Source organism: Salvia hispanica, chromosome 3 (assembly GCF_023119035.1).
Source record: "Salvia hispanica cultivar TCC Black 2014 chromosome 3, UniMelb_Shisp_WGS_1.0, whole genome shotgun sequence".
Taxonomy (NCBI): Eukaryota; Viridiplantae; Streptophyta; class Magnoliopsida; order Lamiales; family Lamiaceae; genus Salvia; species Salvia hispanica.
The window spans coordinates 23332054-23357907 of record NC_062967.1 but is presented as its reverse complement, the minus strand read 5'-3'; the positions used below and the strand labels follow the sequence as shown (position 1 = coordinate 23357907).

Below are 25854 nucleotides of genomic sequence, written 5' to 3'. Positions count from 1 at the left end.
AAAACCACATCGTAGACCATCTGCTCAGACGTTAAGGCGACTTCCCCTGCTGGAGTAGCTACCATACTTGATCTGAGAGAGAGTCCACCTCCATTCTCATACCTTAAATCTGCATTCATAGAGCTATAGCTTTGCCTTTTCTTCATACCCCTGCCATTGCTAATCACATTTTTGCACCAAGAACTGGACTTAAACGAATCAAGAATCCTGTTTCCACCCCGAACGGGATCCACGCCATTGAAAACCTCAGAGGTGGGAAAAACCACCAATGAAATACCAATAGACATGCCTCAACCACAGCTTTTGATGACAACTTTGTAGATTTCTATCTCCTTAACCGAATAAGATTGACTAAAAGCTGATAAATCAGTTGGCTTCTGAAATGAACTCAAAATTCAGGTAGAGACACAGCAGTCCAAAATCTGTTCCGCAAAAACAAAGAAGCCAATAACAATTACAGCAATTGGAAACAACAACATTTGCTCCATTAAAATCCCATTAAAGAAAAAGGCATTCTCCCATTAGCAACAGAAGCTACCAGAAGAAGAAACAGAAAAATACACCTCAGAAACAACTCAAAATAAAATAAGGTAAAAATGAGTATGTGTCAAGATTGTATAAGTAATGGGTAGGAGCACTTTCTATATTTAGTGTACTGAGCAACTATTAACATATTTTATGCTGGCCATACACGTAAAATGGCTATCTTCATATCGCAAAGATTGAATTTTTAAACACGTAACACTAGATAAAACCAGATAAAATTGGCTTCCAAGTAACAATCAAGAATAGTGACGCGAAATCATGAAAACATACCTTTCAAACGAGAAATTGTGGAGAAGGCAGCCAGAAGTTGAACAGAGCACCAGCTTCTGATTGTTGTTGGTTTATAGAGAAATGCTAATTTGGGAGGTTGTGTATAAATTGAATCACTAGAATTCGTTGTGGGAATGGAGAGATTCATAGCTGTAAACTGCGGCTTTTTCCAGGTGGGTCCTACTTCATTCAATGACTCAATTCGGTTGGTGCCTTACCTAGAACCAGTATCTTTCATTTGGACTACATTCCTAGAATGCAGTGCGTCACTGTGTGTATTTTTTAAATGAATTTATTTAATAAAATATGAGTTGAACTGCAAAATCGATTCACGCCGCAGACAATTCGAGGGCAAATTTGTAATTCTATACTGTTAGCTTGACTTTCCAAGACAAAACTAAGTAACCCACCAAGTGATTACCAGTAGAGATTATGACTTCTATTATTATAAAAAATTAAATTAATTTTGATAAACGGATTAAACTATGAACAATACTATGAATTATTGGATGTGAACGAACGACGTACCCCTTTGAAATAAAATATAACTCAATCAGAATGATATTTTTTAAATGAAAAATAATGTTGGTATTAATTATTTTTGCCTAATAATCACTCATCTGGAATACTTCCTCTACAGCATAAAAATATACACATTAGTTTTGTTATTTTTTGTCCGTCTCGTGAAAATACGGACTTCAACTTATTAGAATGATACTTTGAAAAGGGAAAAATAATGTTGGTTTTCATCTAGTAGTATAAAATTTTGAATTTATAGTTCCTCATCATATATATGAACAATAAAATTTCTAATATACGGATTTTCAATTTTGAATTAGCTATATTAGATATTTTTTTTAAAAATTAATTTAAATAAGTTTGGTTGGTTTTAAACATCTTCTCACAGAACTAATAATGCCGTTTTCTATGTGTTATTTTTTTGAGTGAATTAGAAAAAGAAAAAAAAAAGAGTACTCCAATAGTGATAGTGGCATAGTGTGGAAATCTTTTTCATCTAACCGAAACTAATAGTCTTGATTTAATTCAGCACGAATTTTAAAGTACTATTCCCTCCGTCCACGAAAATTTGTCCCAATTTTCCATTTCCGTCCGTCTCCCAAAATTTGTCTCATTTCACTTTTACCATTTTTGGTAGTGGGACCTATATTCCACTAACTCATTCCTACTCACATTTTATTATAAAACTAATACTTTAAAAGTAGGACCCACAATTCACTAATTTTTTCAACTCACTTTCCATTACATTTCTTAAAACCCATGCCCGGTCAAAGCGGCACGAATTTTCGTGGACGGAGGGAGTATTATACAAATCATAAATACTCTATACATACCACCCTCTTCGTCTAACAAAGTTTGTCCAATTTTACTATTTTTGTCTGTGCCACAAAGTTTATTCCACTTGGAATCTATCCAAAATAGACATTACATATACTCCTCAATCTAGTACCCTTATTGATTACACACTTCCAAGTAATACAAAGTCATTCAATTTCTTAAAACTCGCACCGGATCAAACCGAGACAAACTTTATTGGACGAAATGAGTAATACTTTCATTTTTATTTTTGAAAAATAGAAGCTTTTTCTAGTACTCATATGTAATAGTATATGAAAATATTTGAAATTTTAAAGTTCCTCAGTCATATTACATAACAATAGATGTTAGAGCATGCCCAACAACAATCGCCGTGATGAGCATGCTCACCTGCGTGAGTTTACTCAGCGGCAAGAGGAGACGCAGCCAACCCACATGGCAAGTTGTGGGCTGGGTGTGAAGCCCATTCTACATTTGGGCGAGTGGACATTATTTTTATCCACTTAATTGATTTTTTTTTAATTCATAAAAGTTCTACATATTATATAAAATTAAAAAAATTCCACTTACTAAAATATGACCTGACTTTTTTTTCATCCTCAATTCATTGAAATCATTTACAAATAGCCTCATTCATCACCAACTTTTTACACCAAACCAAACTATCCCTCACTAATACTTCAGGATACTATATTTTGCATCAATTCACGAAATGGATCCGAATGAGTTGAGCAGAATAAGTAGAGCGAGACAATACTATACCAACCAAGCCGCTGCCTTAGCTGAGCAGCAAAAAAGAACCTAACACTACTTCCATATTCACGATAATTTTTGCAACAAACCACAGTTCCCGGAGAATTACTTCGATTAGTTTTACAACAAACCACAGTTCCTAGAGAATAATTGAACCACACTTGTTTTTGCATATAATAAATTAAACTTAAAATAGATAAAAGTGGGACAGGATACATTAATTGTAATGAGAGAACGTGTCAACAAATTATAATACTCCATTCTTCAATTTGTTGCAAGTCAGAGTCGATTTTTGGTTTACAAATCCTTCTCGACATTTACAGTGAACATTCAAAACTGCTCAACGGCAAATTATTGACACTGCATTAAGATCATGTGAACAAAACTAGAGTACTCAACTTCTTAATTTGAATGATTAGACAAAAATATTAAAAAAATCCATATCACATCCTTAATCCTTCAATGATATTCTCTTCTCCCTTCATCTCCGCCCTGTGAATACTGAATATAGTTTTAATTAATAAAGTTATAGTAGAACAATTAATGTTTAGGATTTTATATCAATATTAATTAGAATAAAAGTATGGTGGATCAATCATACAGATACAGTATTTATTAAATCGTTGATAACCAAAAATTCAATGAATCATGTTTAGTCAATGAGCTCTTTCAAATAACTACAACAGAAAATGAAACTAGAGGAAAATGGGTGAATTTTAAGTGATGAGATGGATCAGAATATTGGCTTGAATTTTGTCCACAGAGGGAAAAAATATAAGAGCGCTCAGTTATTTCAACGTCGAATCATCTGGGGAAAAATTCATCACTTCCATCCAACCAATTTATGCAATATATTACCGACAGAAACATATTCAAAAACGAAAAAACGCAAAATTTAATCGTAAAACAATGAATATAGCATTTATGGATCAGAATATTGGCTTGGATTTTCTCCAGTGAGGGAGAAAATATAAGAGCGCTCAGTTATTTCAGCATCGAATCATCTGGGGAAAAATCATAACAATTTGTGCGATTCACTAATTACTAAGATTTCATGGTAAACAAAAGAAAACATTTGAAAAACAAATAAAAATTGTATTGATAGAAATAGATGGATCAGAATATTGGCTTGGATTTTCTCCACAAAGGGAGAAAATAAAGGAGCGCTCAGATATTTCAGCGTCGAATCATCTGGGGAAATAATCATCACTTCCATCTCAAAACAAATCGTTTAGAAAACCAGAAGAAAATTTAAAAAATAAAATTTGAATTGAATTTCACCAGTTCCAACACCCATTAAATATCGGGCGCTGGTAATCGGTGATTGGACGAACATGACCAAACAAGATAGCGAAAATTGGCATAGAAATTGAAATTTTCGAAATCAGAAATCGTTCAGAGACGAGGAGGTTTATTAGCGGCGGCAGTGGGCATAAATCTGTGTGCTGAGGAAGGTGAAAGAGAGAGAGGTACGTTATATATAAGGCTTGAAGGAGGAGGCGGGACTAATATTTTGCCAAAACCCTAATTTCGGAATTTGGGGCCTGGCCGATTGCGAGGGTTAACGGTAACAATTCTTTGTCAAAATTCTCAAATGGGCTTGTTTCGGATAACCTTGGTCCGAAAAGCCAGCCTTTTTTATTTTTATTTTTATTTTTAATTTCTGCTTTTCTAAAAATTATATTTTAGGATTTTTCAAGTAAAGAGACTCATAATCAAGGATCAATGAGTTGGTTATGCAATCTATATCTATGCATGTACTAATCTAAAGTGATAGTATGATGAAAAGATAATTTTATTCTTTTTGGAGGGAAAATGTAAAATTATTTTGTTTACCCTTTTGGTCATTTTGAAAAGTGACAACTGTTGGATAGAAAATTGGTCCAATCAAATAATAGCTTCCCAATCAAGATTCGGAACAATTATAATGCAACATTGAATGACCAAAATGAAACATTAGGGAGAAGAAGAAAGAATGCATCGTGGAAGACCCCCAATCGGCTGTGGTGTGATAATGAGAGAGAAAGGTGAGAAGGAGAAAGAGAGAATGGCGGAGACGCGGCACAGCACAGCGGTGCGCTGGGTGAGACGGCGAGAGAGATGCCGGAGATGAGGAGTAGGAGGCGGCGATGCAGCTTTGCAGGAGGGGTGACGACGGCGTGAAGAGAGAAGAGTGAGGGAGGTGGACGTGAGAGAGTACAGTGCTGGGGATAAAAAAGAAGATAGGAGAGAGGGAGGCAGATGAGCAGTGCAGCCTCGCAGCCATCCCACGAGGAGAAGACGGGAGGAGAGGGAGGCGGACGAGCAGATCAGCCTCGCAGGCCATCGCATTTGGCGACGGTAGCAGCGCCGAGATGGTGCTGGCCGGAGTAAAGGAAAATTCAAAATCCATACCGTTCGAGGAAAAAGAAATATCATTTGAGCTTCGGCAATTTTAACCAGAGGACCAGGAGCTTGAGCATGTCGGTCGGTCGGGTGGAGCCGTGATGTGTGTTTCGAGGGTTGCCAGCGACAAGCGCTACACAACGGCATCAAAAGGGAGACGCCGATGGTTGGAACCAGAGAGTTATGCGAGGGAGAATGAGAAAGAAAATGTGAGAACTCATTGTAGTCATTGGATTGGGTCAATTAGTTTCAAATGGGCGAGACATGTTTGCATTTGTACTTTTTAAAGAATTGGGTCAAGCCCATTTTGCAAAACCTAATTTAGGCCCTAGGAATGTAATATTAATTTTATTTAGTAACTAATTATTGAAAAAATTATAAATTTTTCTTTTGTAAGAAATTTTTTAAAATTCTGAATTCGTTAGCTTAATGACAAAATTGTTTTGTTTTATGATGTTATTCCCCCGTATGAATATTTTTCTTTTGGTTTGAATATTTTCTATAAAAAACATGATAACTGTTTCTATTTTCTAAATAAATATGTACAATTATTTAGAGTTACGTATTATTAATATATGTTTTGAAAAAGAGAAAATCATTGAATAATATTCATATCAGTTTTTCTAAAATTTTAGATGTTAGGATTGAGAATATTAAGAAAACAGTAGTTAATAAAAGTCAACTCTGACATTTTTACCACAGTAATATATAGTTATACTGTTACATAGAAATAATATTTATATATCTTATTCTAATTAATTAAGTCATACTTTTTAAATATAGTTATACAGTTACGCATCTTCTTTTTGTTATTAATTTTTATTGTTTTTACTTCACTTAGATTATAAATTAAAATTGTATAGATATTTCATTCATTAGGAAATAGTAAATTCTTCATTTAGAGTTAGACATAATAATTACATTTCTTTTTTATAAATCTTCATATTGATTTGAATTTATATTTTCTACAAATGTATTATACTCTTATATTATATTCATTATTTGAAACTCTTATATCCTGTGCATAGCACAAGTGTTAATACTAGTTTGTAAAATTTGAGAGTTTAGAGAAGCCGTGACCTAAAGTAAGAGAGATTGACTTATTTATAGTATAAGTTTAGAGAAAGTTAACCCAGTAAGTAGTAATTAGTAAATAAATTAGCCTAGCTCTTGAAGCCTAAAATGGCTAAACCTAATTTAAAAAATACTTTAAATAATAAATTGGATATTCGGGTAATATCCGACACTCATTCATTCGTGGTGTTACACTGTTACTCAATATCCGATTTATCTTAAATTTCAATATCCAATCCCATAACCAATCCCATAAAATTGGATATTGGATATCCAATACCCAGCGAATATCGGATCGGATACGGGTAAACCTAATACCCTATATTTGTATTCCCACTACCCCTAGATCAAATGATTGATCTTTTCCAATTAGTATTATTTTTCTTAATCAATCAAGAAAGCCATCGATCTTTTCAACTTGTATAAATGACTTAGTATTATTTTTCTTATAGAAATAAATTATAATCATGAGAATATTAATATTTTATTTTTATTTTTAAAAATAATTACCTGAAAATGATTGATTAAATTGATTCATATTAAAAATATCGGAACATAATCGGTTACTTAAAAAACGTATAATAGTAGAATTTATGCTATTACCAAAGGTATGTATGTGATCAAATTAAAAATGTAAAACATAATTGATACAATTATTAAAAGTTGACATGGATTAGACACACTAGCTTCATGAAGGAGTAATATCTATAGATATTGAGATAAAATCATTTGGTTCATAATTGGTGTGGTGTCTAGCACCTGAAACTTTATGAAAGGAGTTCACAAGTTTAGGTTATAGTACTACTACTGTCTTTGGTCTAAAACTAAAAGAAAAGAATGATACCAAAACCAAGATTCTTTTCTTTTCCAATTTCATGAGCATGACCAGAAAAGAATGTTCTTGCTTCCATTTCAACACATGACCAAACAGAGATGATCTATATTTAAACGGCACAAAATTGTGTGAACCAAACATCGAAAAATGGCAGCAGCATTGAAGAGATCGGAGTCCATAGCTGACAGCATGCCCGAGGCCTTGAGGCAGAGCCGCTACCACATGAAGAGGTGCTTCGCAAAGTATATCGAGAAAGGGAAGCGGCTGATGAAGCTCCACCACCTCATGGCCGAGATGGAGCAAGTCGTCGATGATGAATCCGAAAGAAGCCAGCTCATGGATGGACTGCTCGGTTACATCTTGTGCACAACTCAAGTATGACCTCTCTTCTTCCTCTTCATTTCTTTTTTTTTGTTTACGCGCATTCTGATTCGTTTGCAGGAAGCAGCGGTAGTTCCTCCGTGTGTTGCCTTTGCCATTAGGCCGTCTCCAGGGTTCTGGGAGTATGTTAAAGTCAGTGCGAATGATCTGTCTGTGGAGGGCATCACGCCCACGGACTACTTGAAATACAAAGAGATGACAGTTGATGAGGCTTGGTAATGATACTTGTTTTTCATTTTCATGGCCAGCAAGGAGTGTATGTCTTCTTCATGGAATTTTGTGTATGCATTGCAGGGCGAATGATGACAACGCGTTGGAGATAGATTTTGGAGCAACGGATGTCACTCTGCCTCACCTCACTCTGCCTTCCTCTGTTGGTAATGGTGTGAGCTACATTTCCAAGTTTCTGACCTCAAAGCTGGATGGCAGCCCTTGGAAGGCACAGTCGCTCGTTGATTACTTGCTCACTCTCGACCACCATGGAGAAGTATGATCATCGCAATCTCATCATTTCAGGCTTATAGTACTTATAAGTTTGTTGACAAAAATTGTATATGGTGATGAATTTGCAGAAACTCATGATAAATGAGAACCTCAACACGGTTTCTAAGCTTCAAGGCGCGTTGATAATAGCTGAAGCAGCGCTGTCTGCTCTGCCTAAGGACACGCCTTATCAGAGCTTTGGGATGAGGTGATTGAACAAGCCTTCTTTTTCCATCTCATCTATACAGAATGAGGAAATGATGTGTGTTTGGAATGCAGGTTCAAAGAGTGGGGATTCGAGAAAGGATGGGGCGATAATGCTGGAAGAGTCGAGGAGACAATGCACTCGCTCTCGGAAATACTTCAGGCTCCTGATCCACTGCATATGGAGAAATTCTTTGGAAGGCTTCCTATAATATTCAACGTCGTGCTCTTTTCTGTTCACGGATACTTTGGGCAGGCTGACGTTCTTGGCTTGCCCGACACCGGTGGCCAGGTAGGAACTTTTTCATGGCCCTAATGATGATTTCATGATCTCAAGTTAATTATAGTAATACTTTGACAGGTGGTTTATGTGTTGGATCAAGTGGTTGCAATGGAGGAAGAATTGCTTCTAAGAATTAAGCAGCAAGGCCTAAATGTGAAACCTCAGATTCTTGTGGTAAGTTGTATTCCAACAAAATGGAACATCTGAGCAACAAGATACGAAACAATAGCGTTGTTGGTGATGATGCAGGTCACGCGACTCATCCCTGATGCCAAGGGGACTAAATGCAACGTGGAGTTGGAGCCGGTCATGAACACAAAGCACTCCCACATCCTTAGGGTCCCATTCAACACAGAAGCCGGAGTTCTTGAGCAATGGGTTTCTCGATTCGATATATATCCTTACCTCGAGAAGTTTACTCAGGTTTCTGCTGGATCATACATGACTCATTTTTATGCAAACTCTAGCCTTACCTTGATTTTGTTTTAATTTTCTACGTTATATAACAGGACGCCACGAGCAAAATAATGGAAGTCATGGATGGAAAACCAGACCTAATCATCGGAAACTACACTGATGGAAACCTGGTGGCATCACTCATGGCTAGTAAACTAGACACAACCTTGGTAGATTATCTAACTTTCCTAATGCTCATCATTTTCCTACTTTTATCAAAATCTAATATTGCTGACATCTTCGAATAGGGAACAATCGCGCATGCTTTGGAGAAGACAAAGTACGAAGATTCGGACATGAAATGGAAGGAGTTGGATGCCAAGTATCACTTCTCATGCCAATTTTCAGCTGATTTAATTGCAATGAACACAGCAGATTTCATTATTGCAAGCACATATCAGGAGATTGCTGGAAGGTATACTGTCTAGATCACTTTATTTCTACATTGTTGGATACATGTCATGGTTTTAACCTTAAAAAATCCGTTGTCCCGTTGCAGCAAAGATAGGCCAGGACAGTACGAAAGCCACACCGCATTCACAATGCCAGGGCTGTGTAGAGTTGTGTCAGGTATCAATGTATTTGATCCTAAGTTCAACATTGCTTCTCCTGGAGCCGATCAGACCGTGTACTTCCCTCACACTGAGAAACAGAAGCGATTCACCATGTTTCGTGCAGCCATTGATGAACTTCTGTTTAGCAAAGTAGACAATGCTGAGCACATGTTAGTCTGCATCTCATCTCCTATTTCATTTTATCTCAGCATCATTAAATTGCCAACTTATTATTACAAATTTGATTGAGTCAAACAGTGGATATTTGGAAGACAAGAAGAAGCCTATCATATTCTCCATGGCTAGGCTTGACATAGTGAAGAACATCACTGGACTAACGGAGTGGTATGGCAACAACAAGCGCCTTAGGAGCTTAGTGAATCTAGTTATTGTTGGTGGCTTCTTTGATCCTTCCAAATCCAAAGACAGAGAAGAGGCGGCCGAGATAAGGAAGATGCACGTGTTGATAGAGAAGCACCAGCTCAAAGGGCAGATAAGGTGGATAGCTGCTCAAACCGACAGAAAGAGGAACGGTGAGCTGTACCGTGCCATTGCTGATACAAAGGGGGCTTTCGTGCAGCCAGCTCTGTATGAGGCATTCGGGCTGACAGTGATCGAGGCCATGAACTGTGGCTTACCAACTTTTGCAACCAACCAAGGCGGCCCTGCTGAGATAATAGTCGATGGAGTCTCTGGTTTTCACATTGATCCCAACAATGGTGGTGAGTCTAGCAACAAGATTGCTGACTTCTTCCAAAAGTGCAAGGAAGAACCGGAGTTTTGGAACAGGATTTCGCTTCAAGGGCTGCAACGTATAAATGAATGGTATGATGCATTATGTTGGCACTAACTGATGTTGATAAAAGCACCAGAAACTGATGTTGAGTTGTCTTGTTTTCTGAAGCTATACATGGAGGATTTATGCCAATAAAGTGTTGAATATGGGGTGCGTCTATAGCTTCTGGAGACAGCTCTACAAGGCCGAGAAACAAGCGAAAAGGAGATATATTCAGACATTTTACAATCTTCAATTCAAGAGCTTGGTACATTAGTGTCAACATTTGATGTTAAGTTATTAATTTTGCTTTTGTTGAGAAAACTATGTTATGAGATGAAAACTGATGCAGGCCAAGAATGTGCCAACTAAAAAGGATGAACCTCCACAGCAGCAGAAACCGAAGCCACAGCCCTCACTAAGGCAAGTTAAATTGAAATTTTTTGAAAGAAATTATATCACTACTAATCTTAATTACTGAACTGATTTAATGTCTGTTTTACCACAGGAGGTCTCAGTCCACACTGCAGAAGTAAGAATACTAATTCATATATGAGATCTATAATGAAACTTTTATACGAATAACAAAATGAGTTATTTTCAATGTGAAGGTTATTTGGAGCTTAAACTAGCAAAGCAGAATGAAGATCAACAGCATGAAGAGAAGATGATGACATTTTTAATTAACATGTTCTACAATTTCTCCAAACAAAGATTGCAAACCATGTGTAAACCAATAAAGAAAGGAATGCGAATAAGAAAGTATTGATCATATGATATTAGCCAAATTCACAACCCAAATTGATTGTAAGATCACTAATGATTTTTCATCATTTCAAATATTATATATGTGAAGTGGTAAGTTAATCTAAAACGAAGTATGTAAAAGTAAAACAAAGTTGTAGGCATAATAGAGAGAATGAAGTAGTTTCATTGGCAAGGGAGAGTTGAAGGTTCCATGGGAAGTGAGGTGTCCCTGTCACACATTTCAGGGCCAATGCTTATCACTTCTTCTCCCTGCAATATATAACAATTCTTAAATACAAGAAATTATAGTATGTATAGTTTCTGAATGGATACTGACCTTGGCTAGATTTCTAAAATAAGTGGTGGTGTAGTTTGTCGATGGAGATATTGCTTGAATTAGATCAGCAAGAACTAGCTGGGGTTGTGAAATAGCTCCGTCGTACCAATCTTGAACAAATAAGAATCAGCATTAATGATGGAAGCAAGAGAGAATTAATGAATGAATGTATGTTTGTTAGTTAGTTACCAAGGGTGGAGTTACGAAGGCGTTTGTCGTATCTCCAGAGGCTTTGAGCGGACATGAAGGCGAAGCAAGACTGATCCTGGATGTTGAGACTGTCAAGAAATGTGGAGGCTGTGTAGGACGCTGGATCCGAGGCGAAGGTCTCATCGATCACCACATCAACGGTGCAGAGGATGGCGTGGAACGCCTCTACTTCATCTGGTATGGAGACGTTGTAGGTGGCTTTGTTGATAGACTCATCTATATTTTCCCCACCTGCATCCTCCACATACTGCACCACCAATATCCAATCAATAACAATTCATTATCTGCTAACCAACCACCAAATTACTACTAGTACTTAACTAACTACCTTGAGCTTCAAGGCCTCTTCCGTAAAAGACCAAACGCCCTGCAAACGATACCAAGATTAGCAAACGCGTGACTCAATTTAAACGAATTGAAGCTATCACCGTACATCGTCGTATTGCATCCAAGCCACTATTGGTTTGAAGTCTGCTTTCTTGCTAGTTGCAACTCTACTCAGGCACATGTAGTTCTTCTTGATCTGCACAGATAGGAATTATGTATCATACTATCTAACAAAGCAAAGGAAAGGAAGAAATGAAATGAAGGAGTTTGAGTTACAATATCATAGACTTGATTGGCTCTGAATTCAAGATTGGCGAAGACAGCAAGATACTTGATCCACTCAGCTCTCTGAAGAGGGGAGTCCTCAGCAGTGGAGAGAAAAGTGGCCAAGTTGCAGGATTGGATTTGGGGCTGATCTGTGTTGATAATGAAATGAGCTGCAAACTGCTGGCTTTGGCTTTTGTTGATGAGTTGGACTTGTCCCTCTTCATACACTTTGAGCACACATTCAGAGACCACATAGTCTGATGATGTGATGCCCTTCAAACTCCCTAGTAATCCTAGAAGCTGCATACACAATTTTACTAACTTTTGCATATGAATAACAACATTGGTTACAACTTACTTGTGAATATTATGACCATGTAAGCTCACCTCAAAAAATGAAACTGCATCAACAAAAATGGGAAATGGAGTTATGATGGGATGGAATCATGAGTCTGATCAAAAGCATGATTACTAATTTACCTGGAAAATAATCAGCGTCGATGGAGTAGTTGGCTAATGGAACCACAAATGATTTTATCCTTGATGTGCAGTATTTTGTTTTACTTGCCATCTTTGTGTTATTCTGCATAAATTAATACATTAAAAATAGAGAATTCGGGAATGATGTGATAAAATATGAGAAAAAGGAAATACTAATTTTGGAGAACGGACCAAAATGGAGTAATATAGAAGTACTCTCTGGAAGCAGTTTGGGCCATTTCATGAGCAAAGCCAAAGGCCCATACCAACTAATGGGATTTTTTGTTTCGTAAAAACTAAATGACATTGCTTTTTTTTTTATATATATATAAATTAAATAGGTGTTTGAGAAATGAAAAGAACAAACAAATGAAAAACACTGTAGTCTGTAGTGTTGACGAGGACATCTCTACCCCATCATAAATCTCATAATTGAATATTTTTGAGTTCACATGTCATTATCAACGTCTTTCAAATTAAACGGCTGCAACTATTTCAAACTAACATCTTGGTTTATTGTTTCACTTTAAAAAAATATCAATAAAATCTCCATTTTCACTCGTATCTCCGACCAATTGAATGAAAGTGAAACGTCTTACTTACTTTCTAAGTTGCGCTTCGATCTTTTCAAACTAATCTCTTGTTTATACAGCCACAAGTCCCAATAATGAATTTGGTTTTTTGAAATGTATGGTAGTAATTCGGTTGGGATTCCTATATGTGCTTTCCTAACATTAATTCATCATTTTTTTCACAAAATATAATGTGAAGTATTATCCACTGAAATCAAAAGCAAATCACAGGAAGTTCTTTAATTCGAAAGAAAGGAATATTAATATATGGTCAAAAATCTGATGGTTGTGCTCAAGTGATTGTAATTTGTAATCCAAAAATAGAACTATAAATTAAACATATTTGTTTTGTGAAAAAGAGAATGCAAGAAACAGACCTGGATGAGAAGATAGCTCTTGCCATCAAAACTATTCTTGATGACTTTGAATGTCTGTCCATAATAAATCCTAAAATAAGCAGCATCAACTACTTGTGAAATGTTCCCAACTTTGACGGTTGGAGTAGCTGCTTCAACATTAACAAAACTGCAACACCACCACAAACAACTTGAAACCAACAAAATGTGCAAATGCAACATCATCCTTTCAACAATAAAACTCAATGTCTTTTTCTTTGAAAGAGAGAGAGAAGGAAAGGAACAGTGATTTGAAGAGAGAATTGTTTGGGATCAGTAAAAGGCAGAGGGCGATTGTTGGTTAGTGGTTAATCCATTAGACACCCGTGAACCCAAATTTGCCTTTCTTTCTGCCATCTTTTTTATTTCTTTTTTTGTTTTCAATTTTGTTTTTTTGTTTGTTTGGGGTGCCCATTTTTGTTGCTCAACCTGCTCCATCACCATGTGATGCGCACCTTTCTGTACAAAATTTAGATTCATTATTTTAATAATATTAGTAAAAAATTTCTCTTTCGGGGAACATTTTTCCAAATTTGAATTTAGCTTGTTAAATTAGTTCACAATTTATTCGGAAATCATCCAGCACATGATAATACATTAAAATCCTTGGATGTTCAATGTGATATCTATATATTGATTTAACAAATTAATGTACTTAATGTTGAGTTTATTCTTATTAATTATGATATGGATTTATTTGGCTTAAGCCCCTATTAAATTCACTTTTTAATTCTTTTCTGTTTTGAAATTTATTCATATTTTATACATATAATTATATAAAAGCCCTATTAATAATCTAAATCATTTAAATTATACTTTTAAAATTTTGCCCCTAATAATATTTATTTCTGCATTTGCTCCTCTCTTCTCTTTACTAAAAGAAATTTGAACACTCTTAAAACCACAGGCTTGTTGATTCCCTGATGTGTACCTTCGTATATGGCCAAGTGTTAAAGGCCAAACAGAAAGGGGAAATCAAATACTTAAACAGAATAAAATAAAAGAATATAGTATTAAAGTGTAGAACACCATGCGTATTAAGATTTTAGCTAAAATCTTGGGGAAAAGAGGAGATGCAGTGGCTGTTTGCAGATGCAAGTACACAGAAACAAAAAAGCAAAGCCAAAAGCAGTTAGATTTTAGATACAACATCATGCCTATTTCAAAACCTGGATTTCCACTTTCTATTGCATATGGACTATTGAAAAACAATAATACTATGTAGCCACATTATGGCCACCCACATAAGGGTATAATAGTACTTAAACACTATTAAAATATTTTAAAAAACTAAACCTAGTAGTTAGTGCATATGTATTTTACAGGATAGTAATAGAATCTGAGAAAATAATAAAAGGAATAATTAATATAAAGCGTATATAGAAAATAATTGATTTGTTGTAGAGAGCTAAGCATATATTTCTGGATGATTTAATGCAGAGGGTAAAATAGCCATGGATATTTTGATACTTTCTAAGTGCATTAAATTTAATTGTAAAATCTGATTATGGCCAGCCATAATGTGGCCATTTAGCATCGCTCATTGAAAAAATTACTCTTGAAAATGCAATTTTTTATTTTGTTAAAAAACCCATCTTCACTTTCAACTTAACTAATAGAGTATATAATTTTAGTTTATTTCTTTATCATAATTATACAGTATTCTTGAAAGCAAGAAAAAAATATAGAAAGCACTTAACAATAATGGGGGACCAATTTTTTTTCAGTAAATTATAGCAGTTGAAAGTGCCAAATATATTTTTTGGATATAGAATGAAATTATTTAAAGAAAACACTTTCAACTTTATAATCTTTATCCCTCCAATTTGGACATAGAATGAAATTATTCTCTACTATACTCTTGAGTCTTGACTGATGTACTTTATCCCTCCAAGTGTCCTATCATATAGTTGGGTCAATTACTGTGTTTTAAATAGGCCCACTTTTAGCCCACGCTCTTGAAAATATAGCAATCTATTTCAAAATTGCAGTTGGAAATTGACGAAGGAATCCCCTCATGTATTGCATATTACATTTGTTAATTTATATACTATTAATAAGTTGACAAATGATCTTATTTTATGGAAAGAAAAGTTTTTCCCAAAGTTATTTCTTGCACTTTTTCTCTACTATTTAAGTTTAACTCTTGTTAACAAAAAAATATAATAGATCAAATTTTTTATCTCAGTATACTTATATAAAAAGTGTCAAATTTTTATGTATTTAAGAAAATACAAAAACGTGAATTTTTTTTTGTTTCTATTCTTATTTTATTGATAATTTATTTTTTAATGTGACTAAAAAAATGTTGATCTTATATAAAAATGTAATTAACTAGAATTTGACAAAACTTCATAATTTAAATAGCTATTACCTCAAATAAAATAATAAAACATTTCATATAATTTTATAAAAATAATTGCAAAATTTTAATTTGTTAAAAAGAAGTTAACATAATTAGTTAACTTTATTATATTTTTTGTTGACTCCGTTATATTTTTTTGTTGTAAAAATTAACATATTGTTAGATTAAAAATAGTAGAGAGAGTAAAAGCAAAATTATAGAAAAAGGGAGAGAAATACATGACTTTAAATTATGAAATTTGGTCAAATTATAATTATATTCAATTTTATATATAAGATCGACTCTTTAAACGATATTAAAAATTAAGTTATTTAAATTAAATAAGACAAAAAATTCTAAACTTTTATATTGTTTTGAAATATGTGAAAGTTTGACTCCCAACATAAATAAATAAAATTTAATTAATTATATTTTTTTTTAACAAAAGTTAACATAATTATTTCAGTGAAATACTATAGTTGAAAGAAAGTGTATAAAAGATGTGTATATTGTAAATAATTCTTCTTTCTATAAAGTGAGATCCACTTGCCAACTTATTAGAGCAGCTCCAAGAGAGAAGGTAAATGAGAAGATAAAGTGTGATAACTGTCAAATTTGTCTCTTTTTGATGAAAAAACATACTCCAAGGGGAAAGGTAAATGAGAAGGTATTATACCTTTTCCCATTTTGAGGAGGTATCTTTACCTCTCCATGAAGGAGAAGGTAAAATGGAAAAATCAGTTATGTGCTTGGCGGGAGATGAGAAGCTGCAAAATATATACAATAAAAGTGAGCATATATTGAATTTTCTGAAATTGATTGTTAGTTTTATGAAATTAATTCCACCACCAACAAAATCTAGAAAAGAAGATAGGAGAAAGAGATTTGTGTTTAAGAGATTGGGGTAGTGCTTCGGTTCTTGGCTTGAAGATTGCGGTTCTTCTGTAGAACAGACGGCATTCTTTTCATCGGCCTTTATATCTTTTTAGTTTAGGGTTTTTTTAATGTTTTAAATATTTTTTTAATACTTTATATCATTTACTAAATATATTGTTTAGTATTTAATATTTTATGTTTAGAGTATAGTTTAATATATCTTTTTTAATTTGTGGATGGATTTACTTGATGCGTTTGGCGTTTATATTTGATTAGTTTAGGATTTTTTATATTTTAAATATCTGTTTAATACTATTTATATCATTTGCTAAATATTTGGAAAAGGAAATATTTGAGCAGAGAATGAATTGTCCATATACCTCTTCAATATACCTTTTATCTTTGGAGTTGATTACTTTTTGAAAAGGTATATTGCACTTTTTGAGAAAGTATAAACATAATATACTCTTTTTGTTTACCCTCTTCCCTTGGAGTTGCTCTTAAGAGCATATTAAGAAATGTAGTATGCAATGTATGAGTGGTTAACTATTTAACCCGAAAATTATGTACTTATATTTTTTTTCTTTTTTATATTAATAAGAGTTCTACACACATATTATGAAACAATTACAAGTACATCTTATTCTTAATCTATATCTGGGAATATTAAAGACGCATTGCAACTAATTTTTATTTTTAGGCACTTGATTAGAGTTGAAGGGGAAAATGTTGAATTGGGCTTACTTCCAAACAAAGCAATGAATATCAACAAAATAAATCAAAAAACAAAAGGAAAGAAACATTGAACAATTTGATTGGATTCCTTGTAAAGATCACTCAAGAACGAGATCTTCTAAGTTATACAATTATAAGTATATCAATTACATTGAGTTACAATTAACCAACCCCCACCCCAATTTAATATTCCTATATCCGATACCCCCCTCCCCTAAAAAAAAGATGGAAAATTCAATTGAAAAGTATACAAACCTTAACCCCCTTAATTTCATGTTAACTTAATTATCAGTAGACATAACAAATTCAAGCAACTATTCGAAGCCAAGCAGCACACAATGCCACTGCAAATGTTACATAAGACCTAATATTCTTGATCACCTCATCACCACACAACCTCCCTTTAGAACTTCCATTTTCTTCATCTTGAGATGTGAGCAATAGGGTTGATTTGGAAAAAGGGATGACAATAGGGTTGATTTGGACTTGCAGAGTCTTGGAAGGCACCACTTTGTGGTAGAATGTGTTGGGCAGTTGTCGCGTTGAGACCATTAGTCCGTGATTCACCTCCACCTTCGCGTATACCTCCATGTCCGGGGTGCTCGAGAAATCCTCCATCTCTCCCTCATCCAACAAGTTGTCACTAGTGAATGTGTTCATGTTGTGGTTGCTACTTTCTCCTAAAATAAATCAACTTACACTTATTATTCTACTAATTGTTTTTCAAGATTATGAAGTTAAAATGTTAAATGGGATGATAACACACCTTGGAAATCATGATATTCTCTTGGCATATTGGAAATGTTCTCTACTGGGACAGTCTTGAAATCATCCACAAAAGCCTGTAATGATCAAATACATATGAGTAATTAGGTTTAGGTTTTACAAAAATTTCATTTTTAGAGAGAGGAGAGAGAAATGACCTACCTTTTCAAGATCTTTGTTGGACATTCCAACCCATCTCAAATTCTCCACCATCCTCCCTGTCTGAAACATTTGATCATTGTCTCCAATATCAATTGACCTTTGATTGTGTTCTTCTCCGAAATATCTAGAGGAGCCGATGTCGGGAGCCTGGAGAAGAAACGAAAAGTCATCGGAGAGAGCATAGTTTCCAGTGAATGTCTCTTGGTTTTGGAGATGTTGAGAAGCTTGAGCAACTGAAAGAATCTCTTGCACTATATCCGCCGGCTGGTTTGTATTTCCATGGAATGCATTTGAATATGGATCCATCTGAAAACCGGCTGGCGGATAATCCTGCACCTCTAGAGGCGGCAGCGTGAACCTATGCTGCAACCGGGCACATTCAAGTGCTATGTCAACCTGATAACGACACAACACTTTTTTAGTAAGGGTAAAAAAGGAAATAGTGAAAATACTCAAATAGGTTTAGTACCTTTGAGGGAGGGTTAAAGTTGGGAGGGTATGGATTATTGGTATAGGCAAAAGCCTCCTCCGACAAGTATTGCGACCACGACGGGTCAGAGCTTGATGTGGCCACCATGTTAAGGGCGGAGGACGAGGGAAACTGATACTCGGAGGCATCAAGTTCCTCGTACTTTGGGTCGATGCTCGAGGATCGATCACTGCAAGAAGTGACATAGTTATCTCCCACTTTTGGTATGTTTAAACTCTTCTTGAACACACGGCAAAGTGCATAAGCATCCTGTTCCATCAAAAGCAAAAGATGCATTACTATACATTTTAGCCAAGCCAAGTCATGGAACTAATCTGCGATGATGGATATGTATGTTTACCTGGAGGCCAGAAGAGGGAGTGTCGCATTCGCGATCATCCAAGCGATATTCGTGCATGACCCAATCGGTTCGAGCTCCATGAGGAGCTCTGCCTCTGTAATAAACTAGGGTTTTCTTCATCCCTACCGATCTCGTCTGTGAATTTACTTTCCTGTCCTTGCCTGTTGCTTTCCAATACCCCGCCTTTGTGGCTCGGTTTGTCCTTGATCCGTTGGGGTATTTACGGTCTCGGGGGCTGAAGAAATACCATTCTAGGTCTTTGCTCGGCAACAATGACTTTCCTGTTTTTCATTCATCATCCATTTTTTATGTTAAGTATAATAAAGGTGGTTTAATTAATTTATTACCTAGTAGTAGATATTCATTTTTGAGGATCTATGTTACTTTTGACTCTTTTCTTTATGCTTGAAATAACTTGCAGATTGAATGTGGAAAGAGAGTTGAATAGGAATCTATCTTCTTGAAATGGGATGACACAATTCTTTATCCAACTTCCTATTTGGTTATACATGCAAATGAAGAAACTAATTCATAGATAAACATCTTTTTACTAGTATTGTTTAGCTTCAAATATACTAAATGTTTTTAGCTACTTCTTTTTGTCTTCAACTTGTTAATCTTTATTTTGTGTGATTAAATAAAGAAGATGAAGCCAAAAAGGTACAAAAGTGGGATTATGCTTCAACTGTTGCTTTATGACTTGGAGAGAAAATATTTGCATATATATTTGTAAACAATAAGACATTAAAAGATGTAGGGACCATCATGAAGCTTCCCCATTCCCAATCATTTAATTATCATGCATGGAAGATGCTGTGGCAACATATATATTACTAATAAATCTCAATAATATTCTTATATTTTGACTCAAGTTTGAAAGATATTTATCAAAAGCGCAAACACTGTGTGTGTTTATGTGCATTCCATATAGTATATTTAATGATAATTAATATCAATTTAATTAGTTCATTTATCATGTATGCTAGGGTTTGCAAACCGACATGCATATTGTTTATGTTTTATACCTTTCTTCATTGCTACTTCATTTAAAAATTCAACCTCTAATTCTCTTAATTAACATGAATGTTAATTCCTAGTTATGATCATAAATCAAGTTAATGATGTTAAGATACATACCGGGAAGATCCCATGGCTCGCACTTGTAAAGATCAACCTCTGGGATGATTTCAAGATCGATTTTTCGGCCATTGATCTTTCTCTTGAGGTAGTAGGCTACGAGCTCTTCATCGGTGGGGTGGAATCGAAAACCGGGAGGCAGAGAAACTGGTGCCATTTCCCTTTAATTATCTCCTTTCCCTTGGAACTTCTGATCAAATATTCTTGATCAAACTTTAGTATCAAGAATTACACAACTGCATAAAGATGAAAACCCCAATTAGTTCAACAAGTTGATGATCAGAGAGGGAGGCAGAAGGAGAAAGAGAGGGACCTTGATCAGAAGATCCAGAGGAAGGAAATGGCACAGAGAAATGGAAGGAGAGGAAGATTGAGGGGTTGGGAGTTGTGAGAGGGGGGGTTTTGATAAGAGAAGAAAAAGGGGATAGGGATTAAAATAATGAAAAAGCAATGTGGGGAGGCGGCCACCCCCTACCACCCTCACTTTATCTTTAATAAAATTAATACTATTTCGATCCTAGCTCCCTATTATATCTTGCTTTTTTTACTAGTCTTTCTTTCCTCTCAAGCCCTTTCTTTTAAAATACGTACACATTATATTTATACATATATTGAATATTATGTGACAAGGTTCGATCAATTAGTTCTACACCACGCTACTTTTCAATCTCAGCTATGAAATTTATAATTTTGGGTTGTTTATTAGTTTAGAATTGTAAGGTAATTATTGTTTAATTTGGAATACTCATTGTCAAAATAAACATAATTATAGTTAACCAACATATGATGAAACCTATGTATGGAGAATCATAAATTGGAATCTTTGGTAGAATCTTATTTTACTCTAGCTAATCTCTATACCTCTTGGTTTATACAAATGATTGTTGATGTCCCGACCCAAGAAGTAGAATAACATAGAATTAATAGTACAAAATTATTTTTGTAAGGATAGTATTGAAAGTTAGGGTAAGCATTTTTTTTTCTAAAATGCGATAAACTTGTGCACGACTCGGTGCACAAGAAGGATTGATAATCATACTGAAAATATTATTGAAACTCCTCCTTGTCCCACACCAACAGATTGGTGATTCTGATTTCTCTATAAATGAATGAATAACCTTTCATTTTTAAGGTCTTTTAGGATAATGAGTGACTCATTTCTAATTAATATCCCGTAGGAAATCTAAATTATTGATAACTTTTGATATATTTTAAGGCAAATGGTTCAAAAAAAATCATGAAGTTTGGTCAAATTCTGGTCTATCCGCAACCTTAAACAATGACCAATTACTATATCATAACTTTGATATTCTTCTCAATTGTCCCATAGCAGAAAATTTAATCATGCTATGTTTCTAAATTTATCAATGTAATGCATACATAAGTAAAAATTAAACATAATTGACTAAATGTATAAAATGACATCGTTTAAATATATGAATGTTCTGTTCACATGATATTTTTTGTTTGTCAAAATCATACATAATTGTCTTTAGACTTAGGACTATTGAAAAACTAATAAAGTTATGATATAATTGGTCATTTTGCAAAGTTGCAAAATAAATCACAATTTGACTAAACTACATGATTTTTTTGGCTATTTGGCCTATATATTAACCATAAACACATTACACACTAATTAATATCTAGCCTCCCGGGTTAGAAAGGTGAGCCCTTTTGAACTATAGTAAGATGAGGATGGATTTGGACCATTTTTGGAAATAATGTGATAAATAGACATAATAATATAGAGAAAATGCAAAAATAGTAAATTTGTAGGAGGGGAATCTGAGGTTGCGTTGTCCACGTGGTGGCGTGCAATTCGATGCATTACCACCTGAGGTATGTTTGGTTAGGGATCTTTTGATCTCTTCACAACTCAAACAATCTATTGCTGCTGCTGCTGTTTCTGTTTGCTGACACAATTCCAATTTCCAATTGGCGGCTTTCTTTAACTGTTTCAACTGAAAAAGAACATGTTCCTTTCACATATCCCTACGCCCACTAAATTAATCATAACCATCTCATTATAATTACCTATGTCTATGTGTTTACCTTACAGTCTGTACATGCTTTACGTATATAGTTTGGTTTAATCGAATTCATATACACGGTATCTCATACTCCTATATATTTCTTGTGTGAAAAATACTTATTAATATTGGATTATGATTAGACTTATATAATAAAATTTGTGAGAAAAGAGGGTGTATATTGAATGCATGTAACCGTGAAGATTAATGTTGTTAATGAAAGAGTAGTGAGGATTAATCAATGTTAATTACACTTTTACCACGTGAAAGAAAGAAATTCCAACGTGGCACATAGGGGGACAGAATCACTTGTTGCAGACTTGTCTCTTTACCTTTTCATCAATCAATCTTTATGTGCTTTTCCCCTTTTTTGGGTTTGTGTGTTTTCTTAGGAGTATTTTACTTACTACCGAGTTAATACTAAACATTAGCTTAATTATTTGTTATTAATAACTGGATAGAAGCTTCTTCTGCACAAAACAAAATGTGCTACCCTTTTGCATGTAGAAATCATTGGAAATGCACTACTATTATATCATATATGGTGGAAGTTAGAGCAATCTTGATATAGTTAAATTTTGACTCAATATTGATCATTCCATTACAAAGTTGTTGAAGTTATGACAATTAACAAGTAGTAGTATTAGAAGTCATCAGTATGTCAAAATGATTTTCTTTTTGAGTCCGTCTAAGTCCAGATCAAAATCAAGGGCCTAAACAACGAGGGAATTTATTTAAAGTGAATTTGAAGGTTATCCTAATCACAACAAACCACTTAATTACAACACTTTTAAAAGTGTTATTGCAATTGAGATGGGTTAGTTTGCTACTAATTAATACCCATTATATATCTTTATACGAGAATGTAATAGTAAGACTGTAAAAGCTAGCTATATATAGAAATTAATATAGTGGATGATGTATTCTGAAATATATCAAATGTTTCGATACTTTATAAGGTTCGGACTGAAATTGTGGGGACCTAGACATATTCTGTGTCAGATCATCTATCTGAATGTTGGAATTTTAGATGGAAAATGGTAGATCGTATGATGCATATTAATAAAAATTATGCTTTCTTATATACCTCAAGATGAATTACTATCAAACAACAAATTCGTTACTCATTTAGGTTGATATCGTCTCAAAGTGAAATGGCACGAAGTGTATTATTAAACAAGATACTAGTATATTGTTAGAGACTTTGGAGGCTGGATCGAAGATCATATACCAATCAAGTTTATTAAATAGGCATTATATTAGCAATAAAACCCTCAAACTCATCTTCATTTTCTGACTTCAATTCCTTTTTTTTTCCTGTTACGTTAGCAATTTTTGTTTAACCAGAGTACTTGCAATAAGGTCAGCCTTATATATTTTCAATCACAACTTAAACAATCGATATTAATTTTAAACTTTAAAAAAAACATAGATTAAAATATCAATACAAATTAAAAACATTGCAGTAAAAATAGTGTTACTTGATTAAAATTTCTATATTAAACTTCAATTGTTGCGCGTCTGAATTTTTCGATCAAATCTTGTTGGAGTTTAGCGTAATTACGTTCCTCGTGAAAGAGGAAATGGGAAAATGAGAAGAAGAATGCAATATTATAGAAATCGATGTGGCCGCAAAATCCGGCCTGTAATAGGCAGCATTTTCAGCCATCGGGAGCGGCAGGCAGCCTAGGCTGCGACTGAAATAGGAGCGTCCGGAAAAAAGCACATGCAATAAGGCCGCGAAATGCTCTAAGAACTATGTTTACTTTCTTTATAATCAACAAAATGCCTCCAATCCAATCTAAGAACTATGCTACTATATATTTTAAATATTTTTAATACTATAAATTTTATGATTTCAAAGTTAAAAATTAGGTATGTTCTTATCTTTGCTGATTTCATATTATTTATCAAATAGTATCGCGTAAGCATTCGACAATTAATATCATAACAAATATCGCGTAATTTAATTTAGTTCATTTTAACTAGTACCATCAATTTAATTACCAGACTGTATACCCATAATTTTAATATTTTTGGAATAATAAATCTCCTATTTATTTATACAAAGTTTTATTAGGAGTAGTAATGAGAGGTAGAGTACAGTCATAAACAGAATACGAATCTGATCATTGATTGAGAAAGAAAGTATTCTCATTTGGAATACCGAAAGCACATTTTGATCTAATTATTAAATTATTTATATTTTCTCCTTTTATATTTTATTGATATTAATGACAAATTGGGAACACTTGCACCTGCCGAAAGGAAACTACATATGCTTCAGTTTTTAGTTTTTTTTTCCCCCCTATTTTAGTCTCTCTTTCTGATTTGTGTGGAAGTGCAAGCGACGGCAAACTAAATATCCACCCTAAATTAGGAATACTGTGGAAATATATTTAATAATTTTCCATTTCACAATTACTTAGCAGAAAGAAACGAATTCAATTTTCTATCTTAGTTTTCGTTTTATTTTAGTGTTATGATAAGGTCGATTTTGCAAGAATACATGCATTATTACTCAGTGACGTATTCAAGAATAATGATACAACAAATAATGCAAATAATTAGAGCGTCTTAAAACTTCAAAATTAGAACGACAAGATTGGGTGTAGTTATTATTTTAAAAATAGTGATTTTGAGGCAGTTGTATATATGCATATATGGTGTTATTATATGCAAACTATCCATTTAATTAGAGTATTTTGGAAGAAAAAAAAAAGAAGATAATTTGAGATTGTATATTTCTAAATTACCTCTTCAAAAAGGTAAATATAACTATTTTAGAGAAAAGAGAAGTCCAAGCAAAGAAGATAATTGAAAAATGAATAAAATTACTATAATTACCTTTTATGCGGAGAAGTAGCTCTTTGATATTGAAGAATGGATAATATCTTCTCAAATATTTTTTCTATTGGACATGAGTTTTTGTGAAGAAGAGTTAAATAAGTTAGTTATTTATCCTTTTCTCTCTTTTTACCTCCTCTTTTGGAGATCTCTTAGTGTATAACGATGATAAAAAGTGATCCATGGGATCAAAAAAATTAAGATGGCCAAGATTATGTCCTACATATGTCATTATATTCAGCAATTTAGAATATTAAATATGATATTAGTCTTCTGATGTACTTAGCATTAGAGATTATATTAAAAGAAGTCATAATTATGGAGATAAAATTAGGATTAGATTTTTTTTCTCCAAAATTACTCATTTTTTTCACCTAAGATCATTTTACAACTTCAATAAAACACTTCATTATAACATTTAATTTACTTTATCATAACATTGAATTAACATTATAA

At 34.0% G+C, this 25854-nt stretch overlaps 4 protein-coding genes and 3 non-coding genes across 8 annotated transcripts in view; 1 reads left to right on the top strand and 6 right to left on the bottom strand.

Annotated features, from left to right (window-relative positions):
- The window catches only part of LOC125214538 (phytoene synthase 2, chloroplastic-like), a 7000-nt gene extending 5991 nt beyond the window's left edge, over positions 1-1009 (bottom strand). The window contains exons 1-2 of the mRNA XM_048115609.1: positions 817-1009; positions 103-422 (exon numbers count right to left, since the gene is read on the bottom strand). Coding sequence (XP_047971566.1) covers positions 103-287 — 185 coding nt within the window. The 5' untranslated portion in view covers positions 288-422; positions 817-1009. The remainder of the gene's footprint in view (positions 1-102; positions 423-816) is intronic.
- Positions 1010-3632: 2623 nt separating this feature from the next.
- Positions 3633-3737, bottom strand: LOC125217186. Its single transcript, XR_007175605.1, has one exon. It is a non-coding gene; the product is annotated as a small nucleolar RNA Z103 (small nucleolar RNA).
- A 91-nt stretch (positions 3738-3828) lies between these two features.
- LOC125217189 lies at positions 3829-3929 on the bottom strand. The gene has a single exon (XR_007175608.1). It is a non-coding gene; the product is annotated as a small nucleolar RNA Z103 (small nucleolar RNA).
- An 86-nt stretch (positions 3930-4015) lies between these two features.
- On the bottom strand, positions 4016-4120 carry LOC125217183. Its single transcript, XR_007175603.1, has one exon. It is a non-coding gene; the product is annotated as a small nucleolar RNA Z103 (small nucleolar RNA).
- A 3228-nt stretch (positions 4121-7348) lies between these two features.
- LOC125213509 (sucrose synthase 7-like) lies at positions 7349-11106 on the top strand. The gene is made up of 15 exons (XM_048114098.1): positions 7349-7573; positions 7640-7794; positions 7874-8066; positions 8152-8270; positions 8342-8558; positions 8628-8723; positions 8799-8972; positions 9059-9175; positions 9254-9420; positions 9505-9729; positions 9818-10384; positions 10464-10602; positions 10687-10757; positions 10843-10866; positions 10946-11106. Exons 1-15 carry the CDS (start codon positions 7388-7390, stop codon positions 10959-10961), a joined length of 2466 nt encoding a protein of 821 aa, XP_047970055.1. The 5' UTR covers positions 7349-7387; the 3' UTR covers positions 10962-11106.
- Positions 11084-13978, bottom strand: LOC125213512. Of its 2 annotated transcripts, none has more exons than XM_048114100.1 (9): positions 13652-13978; positions 12703-12805; positions 12610-12623; positions 12232-12522; positions 12062-12151; positions 11957-11995; positions 11608-11875; positions 11419-11528; positions 11084-11351 (listed from the first exon to the last, which is right to left on the bottom strand). In XM_048114100.1, the coding sequence occupies exons 1-9, from the start codon at positions 13853-13855 to the stop codon at positions 11265-11267; spliced, it is 1206 nt and encodes a 401-aa protein (XP_047970057.1). In that variant the 5' UTR covers positions 13856-13978; the 3' UTR covers positions 11084-11264. The 2 variants fall into 2 exon arrangements, with proteins under 2 accessions (XP_047970057.1, XP_047970058.1); XM_048114101.1 differs by having other exon boundaries at positions 12703-12793; positions 13648-13737.
- A 3713-nt stretch (positions 13979-17691) lies between these two features.
- On the bottom strand, positions 17692-20910 carry LOC125213510 (NAC domain-containing protein 86). Its single transcript, XM_048114099.1, has 7 exons — positions 20832-20910; positions 20519-20754; positions 19382-19662; positions 19021-19290; positions 18552-18947; positions 18391-18466; positions 17692-18304 (listed from the first exon to the last, which is right to left on the bottom strand). The coding sequence occupies exons 2-7, from the start codon at positions 20673-20675 to the stop codon at positions 17931-17933; spliced, it is 1554 nt and encodes a 517-aa protein (XP_047970056.1). The 5' UTR covers positions 20676-20754; positions 20832-20910; the 3' UTR covers positions 17692-17930.
- Between the last annotated feature and the right edge of the window lie 4944 nt (positions 20911-25854).